We start from the raw sequence: 12,777 nt of genomic DNA, 5'->3' as shown, positions 1-12,777 counted from the left end.
CTGGCTTCCTCCCTTCCTTTTCCTTCTTCCAAAAAATAAAAAAATAATTCAAATACTGGTTTGTTATTTTAAAAAACATGCAATTATTTTCCTCGACTTAGGAGGGAAATTTCATAATACAAGAGCTATTTAAAACTTAGAACCTAGTCAGACAAAATGGCCATTAAAGATGGCTTATAGATTACCAAGTTTTGATATATGAGAAAAAGGTTGAAGAGGCTTGCTTGTCTTTATCAAAATTAATCTTTTTACAATGGTCATTTATTCTGAGAGCATCACAGCTATATGCATTTTTAAGCAGCTTAGATTTGGTANTATCAGAACTAGGTTGAGATTTTTAGATTACATGTGTATAAGTCTATTACAGTACACACATCTGTTAAATCAGTATACTTAGGTCAACTAAGATTATTATTCTTCAAACTTTTTAAAATGATTAATACCTTTTAAGACATATTTTTAGTTTATTTGTTTGAGTACCTAAGTGTGTGTGAGTGTGTGCAATGCATGCATGCAGGTGTCTATGGAGGCCAGAAGAGGACACTGGATCCCCTCCTATGGAGCTGCAGTTAGTTATAGGTGGTTTTGAGGAGCCATGTAAGTTCTGGAAATCGAACTCAGGTCTTCTGCAAGAATAACAAGTGCTCTNAACCACTGAGTCATCTCTCCAGTCCAAAATAAATTAATTCTTAATCATTTAAATATAGTCATTAAAGGTAGNTTTGTATTTCTATATAAAATTTTAATAAAGAAAATTAATATAAAAAGACAGTATCAAATAAATCATAAAATACACTGTACCTACCTTTAAAAGTCAATAAAAGAGAAAAATCAATAAAATGAAATTGATGTTCACTGACATTTACCAATTGTTCTCTTCTTGTTCCTGCTATCTCCCCAAGCATTTCCTTCTCACTACACATACACACAAATGTGGAGCTTATGCCGTCAGCACAGGGCAGCACTAGTCTAGATTGGATACATTTTTATATTCTTTGCCCTCATGTGTATAAAGCTCATCATCNGCCTCAAACTACTACACAGAATCCAGCAGCAAACTAAACAGATTCAGACAANCACACCAGAGGTNCATTCAGAATAGTCAGGNAGTCAGGCAGTCACTGGAATAGNTTGTAAGAGGCTGGAGATGTAGTTCAGTGTCAAGGCACATGGCTAACATGCATGAGGCCCTGAGTTGGATCCCTTTGCACTATAACAAAGGCAGTTAGATCACTCACTATTAACAAACATACCTTTTCTTTCGGCAATTCAACAAGAACAAAGGAATTAAATATTTTTGGATATATGTAATGATCCCTAAAGATAAGACTATACTTGTTTAGCATGGTTCAGAGTCTCATGTTTATNGTTAGTAAATCTATAAAATTATAAACTTGTAGCACTGTCTGGACAAAGCAGAAAATAGAAATCTAGAGACTAGCAATGATAAGTGGAAAGACTGTTCTATCTATTTCCTGGGGTCCTCTCAAGTGAACAGAAGGTCACAGGGACAAGAGAGGTTTAGACAACAAGGCACTGATATGGGATGCCAGATAATGACAGCTGAAACTGGATGTCAGGGAACTCAAGAGTTTGCAGTGAAGAAAAATCCATTATAGAATCATTTTTGGCGAAATGCCACATTTGGGTTAATTCTGTACAAAAATCCCCTTGAGTGAGCTTCTTCACCTCCGTGTGCCTGCTGGCTTGTGNTTGATTACCTGTGTCTGGAAGCATGTGTCATGTGCCTGCCTACTGGGCTGATGCCGCATCTGTCTCCTACTCCGCNCATTCTCTAACCTCTCAGCATCCCNAAACCTCCTCCCCTGGCTTTGAAGCCACAAAGCACAGTATCATAAGGGTCAAGAAATGTTGCTGTCTAGAACAGTGTTTGTNGCAAAACCATGGAAGTTTATAGAACTGAGAACTTCAGTGGAAAAGAAAGTATCAAGTAAGCTGTGAAACCTAGAAGTAGACTCTGGGCTCCCGCGCCTGTGTTCTTTAACGGGCCAAAACTTACTCAGAATTTAGACCCACAGTCCTGACTGCTTCTGATGTCATATGCAGACAAAAACAGTTACCTGCTCATCACTGGCTGCAGGAGGGGTTAGACTAGTAAGGAACTCAAAGAAGATTTTTATTAAGAGTGCTGTACAATAATCCCTGAAATCTGCACAGCAATCACAATGAAATTATGAGAAGAACTTACCTATCANCTCCATTTCTGAAACTGAATTTCAAACAAAAGCAAAGCTTCCTCACCTTGTCCTTGGCTATGGCTGGAGGCTGCTTTAAAACTTCTTTCACAGTCTGGATAACAGTTTCTGCTCTCATGACACTGATGGAGCGAACCAGTTCTACTAGTAAAAGCTGTTCTTCACTGGCTGCAGGGATGACCTGGAGAACATATCACGGTCACTGTATTTATGCAGGGTGTGCATGTGTAAATCTTTTAAGGGAAGTCACAGAAAGAGTATTTTATGACCCCATCTTAATATAAAGATGNCCCTGACTACTTGTGTTAAAATTTAATTTTAAGGATGGGGTTATGGAATATGGAGTGTAAAAAATAAATTAAATAAAAAAAACCAACACATGAATCTCACTTCATAAAAATCAAAACCAGGGCTAGCCCGATGGCTCCCTGCGTGAATGTATTTGCCACCAAGGCTCCCACTTGAGTTCCATCCCCAGGATCAACAGTGGTGTGAAGAGTGAAACAACTCCTCTAGGTTGTCCTCTGACCGTGCGCTTGTGCCTCATGGCTTATGGACGTGCACGCACAAATAAATAAGATAAATCAAAGTCAAACACAACAAATCTTANAGGGAAAAACAACATGCAAGGGTATCTTAAAGGAGCCAGCTCCATTCTGCCAACTACTTTCTACTGTTTTCAAGATTGTAGAGCACTACTTTTGCTATTTTATGTTTTTCCTCCCTCTGAATTCTAAATACTTGCAATTGAAATCTCAGTGAGAAGACAAAGGTTTAACTTTCTCAGACCATTTGTCCCATCTCTCAGAGTAATCATCATGATCTCATGTAGATCAGTCCCTAGATTGACACAAAGGCACATGACAGGATTCTCCTCTTAATGTTTCATTTACTGTGTTGTTTTCTACAGAGTTTCTACAAAGCTTATTTTGGTCTACTTCATTTTTTATCAAAAAAGCTCTGACAATGGCAAGTTTCTCACAGTCACATACTTAAATCTTGTAAGGAATCACTTGCATGCATTTAGTCTTCCTCTCAGTCCTCCTCACCCACTCAGTCCACCCTCACCAGACACTCTTGCCGGACACTGCTCTGCTCTGCCTGGGACTGGAAGGCTCTAGGGCTGGTATCCAAGGTCNCAGTGAGGTCTGTCCTCCTGCATAAGAGGGAACTAGTGGCCTTGCACGCTGCTGGCACAGCACATGGCTGACAGAGCCTTCAGGAAGAACCTGACTGGCTGTGGGACTGTGTGTTCACACTAATTGTCCATAAAAGTTTCCAGTGTTGCTAGGGTCAAGTATTACCACTATTCNTTTGAATGAGACAGTTCTTGTTGCTGCTGTTTTTTTCTTTTTTCTTTTTCTTTTTAAAAAGATTTTAGTATCTTCTCTTTATCTCCCTTGTTTCTGAAAGGACATACTGAATTTTGTGCAAGTATCTTTTCAGTGATAAGCATGACCTGAAAATTTATTTCTTTCATTGCTAAAAAAATTTCTTGTACTATTTCTATATTATTCTCTTACAATTTTGTTCATTTCTATAAGAAGANATTATCAACTATCATNTCCTAATTTTCATAACTCATTTCCCCCATTTTTCTTATCTTTAAGCCTATATTTCACTTTAGATATTTACTTCTTTGTTTCTGTTACAGATCTAAGATGTAAGAAAACTTTTAATTTTTTAAATGTTTTTTCCCCTCCTTTTGGTTTCTACTACTAAATTCTAATATGCAAAATAATGTAAAATGGCAGAAAAGTTTACTTTTTCTACTTTAGGATAAAATGCATGCATACACACATACATACATATGTGTGTGTGTTATGTGGAATCAGAAAGAAATGACAAGTCAGAGACTTATAGGTGCACAATCATGGATTTTTGAAAGTAAAATTATTTAATAGCATTACTACTCTAATATATAATGATTCATTTCCAATAGAAAACAATGTTTTCTAGATTGCAAATTGACAANGTAAACAAAATTTCCATTCATACAATCTAGTCAAAACCAACATGTGGATTGCACTTAGAGACAGCAACAACTTAAAAGACATCAGATAATAAAAAAACAAAGATAAAAACTTTCTCCAATCTTTGCTTTCTACCCATCACTAGATTAAAACTATGCAATATTATAATCCTCCTTCGACTACAGTGGCAGGCCTGATGTCATANCTAATTTCTCTATCTCACTCACTCACACCTGTTTTTTCAGTGCTGAGGTTGAACATATGGCCTTGTGCACGCAAGGCCAGTGCTCCAGAACTGAGCCATTCTTCCAGTCTTAAATGCAATCTTTCATACTNGATATCACATTTTTATAAACATTTTAGACAAAATGTCATTATATAGAGCTGTAGACAAGATTTTATTTCTCCTGTATAACCTATGAAGAATTAAAAAATCAGCACGTAGAAAATTAAATAAATAGGCATGGTTTTACTAAGTGGAAAGAAAAGTATTACATGTTTAATTATGAATATAATACCTTTGTTCTGGAAGGGGTTTTGTTCTGCCTTCTTTCATTCCATACAAATGCAATGGCAGCCATGAAATGAACACCATGATTCATTGAAATGGGTCCCAGTAATTCCAGGATTTGTTGTCTCAAGTTCTAAAACAATGTAAGCATTTTACAAGTAAAATAAAACATATAAACANGAATAGCTAGATAACACATTTAATTCAGTAATTGTAGGGATGCCTTTAACAATGTTAATAGCTGCAGTGAGCACAATAGTGCATATTTAGCATTCTGTAGGCCGAGGCAGGAAGATCAGGAGTTCAAGGCAAGTCTGCGCTATTATATATGAACACCCTGCCCAAGGAGGAGTTAGAACCATGATTTTAAAAAGAAAAAACAAAAAAGCTAACCAAATTATTTGTCACTAAAATGACAATCACTGTGATTAGATAATAGAAAAACACAGCTTGAAATTTGGTTTTATTTAGTTTAAAAAATTGATCTACTATTTTAAGTATAATTTAGGAACATCTTTGCAATTAATGCTGTAATACACATTGTATGTAATCTTACCTTAGAATTTACTTGTAAATTAGTTTAAGTCAAAGATTATGAAACTTTTTTGAGACAGTGCTTTACTATATAGCACAGACTAGCCTGAAACTTGCCAGGTAGCTCAGGCTCCCTGAAACATAGACTCCCTTTTTGTCAGTGTAGAATTCCTAGCAATATGCTATCACACCAGGCCTCATTACAAAGTTTCACATTCTCTGCACATACTGCTCAACTATTTCCTGGGGAGTAGAGGTGGGGAAAGTAGCATGTACTAAAATGTCCATTTAAAATGTATTACATGGTGAAAAAATTATAACATGTGAAAATGAACTTCAAAAGCGTATCAAATGAAAGATACTAGACACAGAAGACCAAACAGTGTATTAACTCACGTCTATGAACTGTCTAGAAAAACCAAACACATATGGAAAGAAAATTAGGGCTAGGGATGGGAAAAGNGAGCCAGTGCAAACACACACAGCAATTTTTCTGTAAGGAGAGAAAACTAGATTGTGACAATTTCACAATTTATAGATTTGCTTAAAGAAACTACTGGTTTGCACCCCTTAAAATGGTTTACTACTTAATCTATGTGGGGTGTCACATACACTAAGTTAACCACACATTTTGAAAAAATTCCTCAAATAGACACTTATGCTCGACAGACAAAGTGAGAATTGTCTAACCTTTGTGGCTCCCAGATTNATTGTAGTAACAGATGCGGATGCAGCAACTGCCATCTTTTCTGAAGCATCAGCCTGGTGCAGTATGCTCCAAAGCAGAGTTACAGAGGACATGATCATGTGAAGGATTGAGAGGATTCCACTGCGTGCTTCAACCAAGTGTTTCTGATCTACATTGACCAAAAGCTATTAAGCAGAGGAAAAACAGTTTCTTACTAAGTGAAGCCAGTCTCTAAAAAGACCACAAATATTTATGAAGTCTTACTTGATGATACTGGGTAGTCGGATCCAGCAAGCAGTAATGGATAATGGCTGTGATTCCTTCCAGAAGAGTAAGAATCATATCTGGTGGGATAATTGATGCCACCCACAAAGGCCTGAAAAAAATGTACACAGCAGAAGTTCTATGAAAGCATACTTTAAAATTTAANACTAGTAAATGCACATGCCAGACACACAGGAGATAATAAATATGAATAGTAATAAAAGAAAATGGCAGGAGTTTACTGTTTCCTAATCTATGAGTGAGTTGGTCTAACTGCACTAGAGCTCTTTTTTGGCTAAAGAAAAAATATATAAAGTAAACAAATAGAGCCACTGTGACCTTCCCCTACTGGGGATTGCCAGGCACAGCAGCTGAGGGAAACCAGCCACCAGTCTACTACACATTTGCCTAACTAGTCACAGATAAGTTTTGAATATGGCTGAGACAAGGAATTTGCCACCAAACCGGAAAACATCAAAATTAGATGGGCAAAACTACTTTAAAATTTAATTAACTTCAGCTGCAAATTAATTTGCGCCTAGGTAAGGTACTAGATAAGGCCTGGGGAAACCTTTCTTTTTGCCAGTTGAGTCAAAAGAACATCTAATTTAACTTCAATACTTGAAAGAAAACAGGCATGTTTCTTTTCATCTCTACCCTAGCTTTCTTTTATTGATTCTCAGTAAAATACTAGAGCTCAGCTTCCTTATTTTTAAAGATGACATAATATTCATAACATACTGAAAATGACTATTTCATTTTGCTTGATCTGTTTCTTTGTGGTGGTGCTAGGGATCAAACTGAATGTCTTATGCAGCTAAATACCACTCTACCAGGGCTATACCCCGTGTTCCATTCACNCTGTGACATTTAAGGAGTCATATATATGAAAAATGTCACTAACAACAAAGTTAAAACCAATCCTTATCTATCAGATAACTGTGTTTTNTATTTGTATTGCTAAATTAGTGTCCAACTTGACAATAAAACTAAAATCAATTATTACCTACTATCAGATAATCCTGTTTCGTATTTGTACTGCTGAATTAGATTATCCAAATTCCTGCACAGCTGTAGTGTCACAGAAACCACGACTCTTTGTAGAACTTTTCCCATGTAAGGCAGAGTGGATGTGATTAAGCCAATCCATTGTGGATGCATCTTACATGCACAGTGCTGATGCAAAGCTCTAATCACTGCACAGAGGAACATGCCTTGACATGTGATTGGCTGAGCATGTAAATACTGAAGAGAAGTCATGGGCTGATGGGGACTGATATGTTCCAGATCAGACACAACAAAATCAAAGCCTGCTTCATTCTCCTCGGGAATAGTCATCACATGGTGTTCTAGAACAATCAGCCTCTGAAGCACCCTCAGAAGCTGTGACTGGAGTGTGCTGCCATTGTCAAATTCATCCTCTGAGAAATTGATGAGGCTGTCTTCTGAGAAGCCCTCCTCCACAGCAACCATGTTCTTACCTGCTGTTTTCTCACTGTGCCACTTTTGTACGCTGAAGATAGACGACAGCAAACAATGAAGAATCACTTTCTGAACTTTGCACTTAGACAGCATATCAGAGATAAAACTAGGGAACCCCTTTGCAGAGCTCTCTATTACTTTTGCTAGCTCTGTAAAGAGGAGAGTCAAGATTTCTATGCTCATCATTTGCATGTTTCGATTGCCTATTAAGTCTTGGGTAGTGACCTTGACATGAGTTGGGTAATGGCTACGCATATAATATAAGCAGAGGGAAATAAGAATTTCAATGTACATGGAACTCCGGAAGTTATGATTTGAATCCACTGGAATGTGACTATAAAAGTCTTTGCCCATAACAGAGATTCGGTGTCTAGCCAATAGGTTCTGAAGCAGAGACAGCTGAGGGGTGTACGCATTGTTTACACTTGTTGTTGAAATGGCGTTTACAAAAGCAATGGGGTTAGTTTTCAAGATGGATTTGATGGCAGAAAAAGCATACAGAGTCCTCGATGAATCATACAGCTGCAGATACAGGAGCACGTGTTGATAGAGAGGATGGATGTTGAAGTTGGGAGATTTCCTAGATCCTGGAGAACCCATGTCACTCTCAATTTCAGAAATTTCGCCCTCTCCACAGCTGTACCAGTTCTCTAAGTCCAGGCCGTCACTGAAGAAGACATTTGTTTGCTTCAGTTTCTCACTTGCAGCTTTCTTCTTGTCCTCATCTTTTTTTCTGGCCAGCTTTACTTTGGGTTTTGCCCCTGGTTGTTTACCTGATTCCTTAACAATTGTTTCTTTCTCTGAGATTTTTTCTGAGATTTTTTCTTTGAAGCTAAATTGAATACTACTGTGACTCCTCTGTCTAGATTTGGTTTCTGAGGAAACAGAAGAATCGTTCAGAGTCTGTGCTGTTCCTGAAATGCAAGGTGAGGAGCTATTTCTGGAGATTCCATTGGCCAAGCACTCACAGCCTTCCTCTGTAGACACAGACAGAAACCGAGGGCTGTCATCGCTCAGCAAAACAAGCTGGCTGTGTTGAGAGGCCTCCTCTTCAATCTTAGTTGCTTCTTTACCTGGGTCTAAGTCACTACTCTTTGTTTGCAGAGATTCGATTTCTAATTCAGATGTAACTGATTCAGACTCTGCTTCCAGNCCACTCACAACTTTACATATCAGGTCAAAGACAACTTGCTGAACATCATCATCTGGGGAGCTTGCCTTTGCCATGTGAGAATCTTCATGGGCATTCGCATTTTCAGGATCAACTTCGTAACTAAAGTTGTCTCCAGCAGAAGACTGTGAGCATCCAGAGTCAGAGCTCTGAAGTATTTCCATCTGCTGATCTGGGAGGTCAAAGTCAGATACAACCATTGGAATCGTCTCGCTGCTGGTGCTTAGGAGGGAAAGTCTATCACTCAATGGATTAACAGTAAGACTGAAATTCTCGATTTCATCCATGGTAAGGGGCTTTTCACCATTTCCTTTGGATGCAATGAGGTGCACTTGGCTTACTGGTGTATGACACAAACAGAAAAGGAGGAAAACACATGACTGAAATATACCAAGTAGGCCAATTAAAAAACTGTAATGATTATGTTCATCATGTATTTACATTCTATGATTAAAATTCTAGTTTATTATCTTAGAACTTTTAAGGAAGATGATCATGCAGATGANGATCAGAATTTATAGCTTAATGACAAAGGCACATTAACAGCAGAACATAAAAAATTGCATTTTTCCCAAAAATAAGATANTGTTTAAAATCATAGGTTGAAATTACTTTTTCCTTCTTCTATGTTACCCCCNTTTACTTATGCCAGTCAAAAATTTAAAATAATATATAGCTTAAAGTATCAAAAACCTCCTTGATTTTAGTACAAATTCAACAAAAATTTATGATCTATGTAGTATGTCTCAGATCAGAAACTGAGAGGACTTTAAAATGGAAAGAGGACCACAAACACATTTCTTCATTTCATACCATGCAGGGCAGACCTTTGTTATGTTTCAGAAAAGGTATTTAAAGGTGTTTAAAGCATAGTAAAGGCAAATGCTATGAAGTCCTAGCTCCTCAGGCAAAGCCTGAGACTGATCTCAGAGGAGAAATGAGAACTCAGCAACAGTTAGAGATTGGCAGGCATGGTGCCACCTGAATGTTCTGTCAATAAGCAGGGCAGTGCAAGTTCTTAGAACATGCACAGGAAGCAGAATAAAAGCTATGTAGAAAACCCAGCACTCTGCAGAAACACACTAGAAATGNGACAGAAGCATGCTAGCTTGNAATTTCCCCACTTCTCAGCTGTGGAAGCTAAAGTGACAGACTGTGGAACATCAACAGCATTAGTAAAATAAGCTGACCTCACAGGTTGATCTGTCAAGAAATAGAGAACAGCTACCTGAGTGTCTTTGAGGCACTAATTTATGACCTGGGTTTCAGAGGGCTTTCCTCAAGAGTTTGTAAAGTATTGACTTCATAGCCATGACAATGGAGAGCAAACAAGATACACTAGTCACTGAATTTATAAGCAAGTCACAATCATGACTACAGCCAATGTTAAAAAATGAAACTTTAAAAAGTAGGTATTATCCTACCTTATAGATGAGGAACTTCCCTATGTGTGCAATACATGTCTCCCCATGAAATATCTACTGAGCCATTTCAGGACTACAAACAAATTCAAAAGTATTTCCATAAAAACTGAAGAGTGTCTCTGACTTAGCTGATTCCTCCTCTGAGTCAACTTATTAAAGAGACATAAGACCTCAAAGATAGCTACTGATGGAGTATATATTGACCTAGCTAGATGGGGTTTTCACAGATGTGGAAGAAGGAAATAAGATATGGGAAAAAATGCCAGACACAATTCTCTTGTACTGTTATGGAAATATTTCACTTATTTGAATAANNTAAGTCTAATTAGAGGTATTATAATTTGTTGTATTTACCATTGTTGCAGGTAAAATTTTGCATGAAATGCTTATCATTTTCCTCTCCTGGATAACAGGATGTCTTACTCCAGTACCGTTCTGCTTGTACACGCTGCACTGAAACCCTCTGAGTTTTTGGATGAAGCAGGAGCAGTAACAATGGTTCCAGNACCCTTGCAATGTCATGCCTTTGTAGCACCTGGTTCAGCCAGGCTTGTCCCACAGAGCTTGTAGAACCATCTAAACTAGTCAGGCTGTCTAACATGATGAACAGTGACCTAAAACACCAGAAATTAAAACACAGAATAAAACACTTTTAATTATGTGCATTTTTCTGTAGTTAATTTTTTGATAGTTAATAAAACATTTCTCTCCTTTTACATACTCACATTTAAANTTACTTGAAGTATATATTACTTTTACAACACAAATTTTACTTAGTTTTGATTAGTAACAAATTTCACTGATATCATCATACTCTAAAGTTTCTGCAATTCAATACTAATTACATGATGGGCTACTCTGCTCTTGATTCTCTTCAGGAGACAAAACGATACACTTAATTCAAGAAATGACACTCTATAAAANGTCTGGGATATGGTTTGAAATCAAATACCCAAGATGCAAACATGTGGAGACTTGGGTGAGCAAGTTAACTGGAGTGGACATTAACTGACTCATCTGTCAGATTATCACAGGTGGTTGTCAAAATGGAAACTTATTGGTAAAGTACTTGGCTCAAGGCNTAGTTCATTATATGGTTGAACAGATGGCTCCTTTGAAGATGGTGCTACTGGCTGAAAAATACTGGCTAATCCAACGTTAGGTTGCAATCACAATTAGATTTGTGCCACTTCTATAAGACTTAAAGGTAAGACTGCTATCTTCTGATACTGAACAAATGTGCTCTGAAATCAATACAAACCTAGTATCTAAAGTATGAGTAACTCCAGTTGCTTTTAATCTAGATATGCATAATCATCTTTGGAGACTACATCTTTTTGAAACCATGGGAGGCATTTGCCAGTGTTTTCAGTTAAGGCAGAAATTTGAGAATGACTAATATTTCAACAATATAGACTCAAATATATTGAATATAGACTCAAAAATGCTGGTNTGCTGCTGTATCCCNGCGACCATACAATGGTGCTTGGCACATGACAAGGACTTGATGATCAGTGGTCCAATGAATGAAAGGAAAGGCACTTAGTTCTCTAGAGATCAGAAATAAAAATCTGATGGTTAGGTGACACTATCAAGCATTTTCATATAACTTAGATTGTCTAAAGAACTAATGATTTCCCATGTCTTGCTCTAGCCAAATGACAAAAATTAAGAAGAGACAAATAAAGATATGACTATAAGATGTGAATATAAAGTACAACCAACCTGTCAAAGGANCGTGCAAAAGATGACTTAGTTATGTGGAGATCCCTTGTTAGATGCCAAAGAACTGCAAATTTTGCATGTGCTTCCATCCTTATTTTCTGAGAAACATTGGAGATTAAATTATTTTCCTCTCAACTGAAGATATTAAGTGATTTTAATAAAACCAGTACACCTATTTATAAGTACCATATTCAATGGCCACAGTACTCAAGTACACACTGCAATACACTTTTAGTACATTATATAACTTAGAAGTAGAATCAAAGCCGGGCGTGGTGGCATACGCCTTTGACCCCGGCAGAGGCAGGCGGATTTCTGAGTTCGAGGCTAGCCTGGTCTACAGAGTGAGTTCCAGGACAGCCAGAGCTGCACAGAGAAACCCTGTCTCGAAAAACCAAAAAAGTAGCATCAAATTATTTGATCATAGACCAAAGTATTAAACTTAAAGGGTCACACGGCTCTGTTGGTTAGTTTTTACCTTCATTTGATAGAACCCCGAGTCATCGGGGAAGAACCTCAGACAAGGAAATGTCTAGATCAGACTGGCTTGTGAGCACTGTCTTGATTGAGAATTGATCTAGGAGGGCCAGCTCACTGTGGGAGGTACTATCCTGAGACAAGAGATTTTTTTGTTGTTGTTTTTTTGTTTTTTTGTTTTTTTGTTTTTGATTTTTTGAGACAGGGTTTCTCTGTGTGGCCCAGCTGTCCTGGAACTTACTCTGAAGACCAGGCTAGCCTCGAACTCAGAAATTCACCTGCCTCTGCCTCCCAAGTGCTGGGATCAAAGTC

General features: G+C 37.6%; 1 protein-coding gene across 1 annotated transcript in view; it reads right to left on the bottom strand.

Annotated features, from left to right (window-relative positions):
* The window catches only part of Dop1a (DOP1 leucine zipper like protein A), a 72,207-nt gene that overhangs the window by 22,883 nt on the left and 36,547 nt on the right, over positions 1–12,777 (bottom strand). Inside the window, exons 17-23 of the mRNA XM_021171895.2 lie at positions 11,989–12,086; positions 10,618–10,877; positions 7,193–9,179; positions 6,187–6,298; positions 5,925–6,107; positions 4,708–4,833; positions 2,210–2,397 (exon numbers count right to left, since the gene is read on the bottom strand). Coding sequence (XP_021027554.1) covers positions 2,210–2,397; positions 4,708–4,833; positions 5,925–6,107; positions 6,187–6,298; positions 7,193–9,179; positions 10,618–10,877; positions 11,989–12,086 — 2,954 coding nt within the window. The remainder of the gene's footprint in view (positions 1–2,209; positions 2,398–4,707; positions 4,834–5,924; positions 6,108–6,186; positions 6,299–7,192; positions 9,180–10,617; positions 10,878–11,988; positions 12,087–12,777) is intronic.

The sequence above is a fragment of the Mus caroli genome, chromosome 9 (genome assembly GCF_900094665.2).
Source record: "Mus caroli chromosome 9, CAROLI_EIJ_v1.1, whole genome shotgun sequence".
In the NCBI taxonomy this organism is placed as follows: domain Eukaryota; kingdom Metazoa; phylum Chordata; class Mammalia; order Rodentia; family Muridae; genus Mus; species Mus caroli.
The sequence above is the reverse complement of the archived record's forward strand: the minus strand, read 5'-3'. Positions and strand labels throughout refer to the sequence as shown.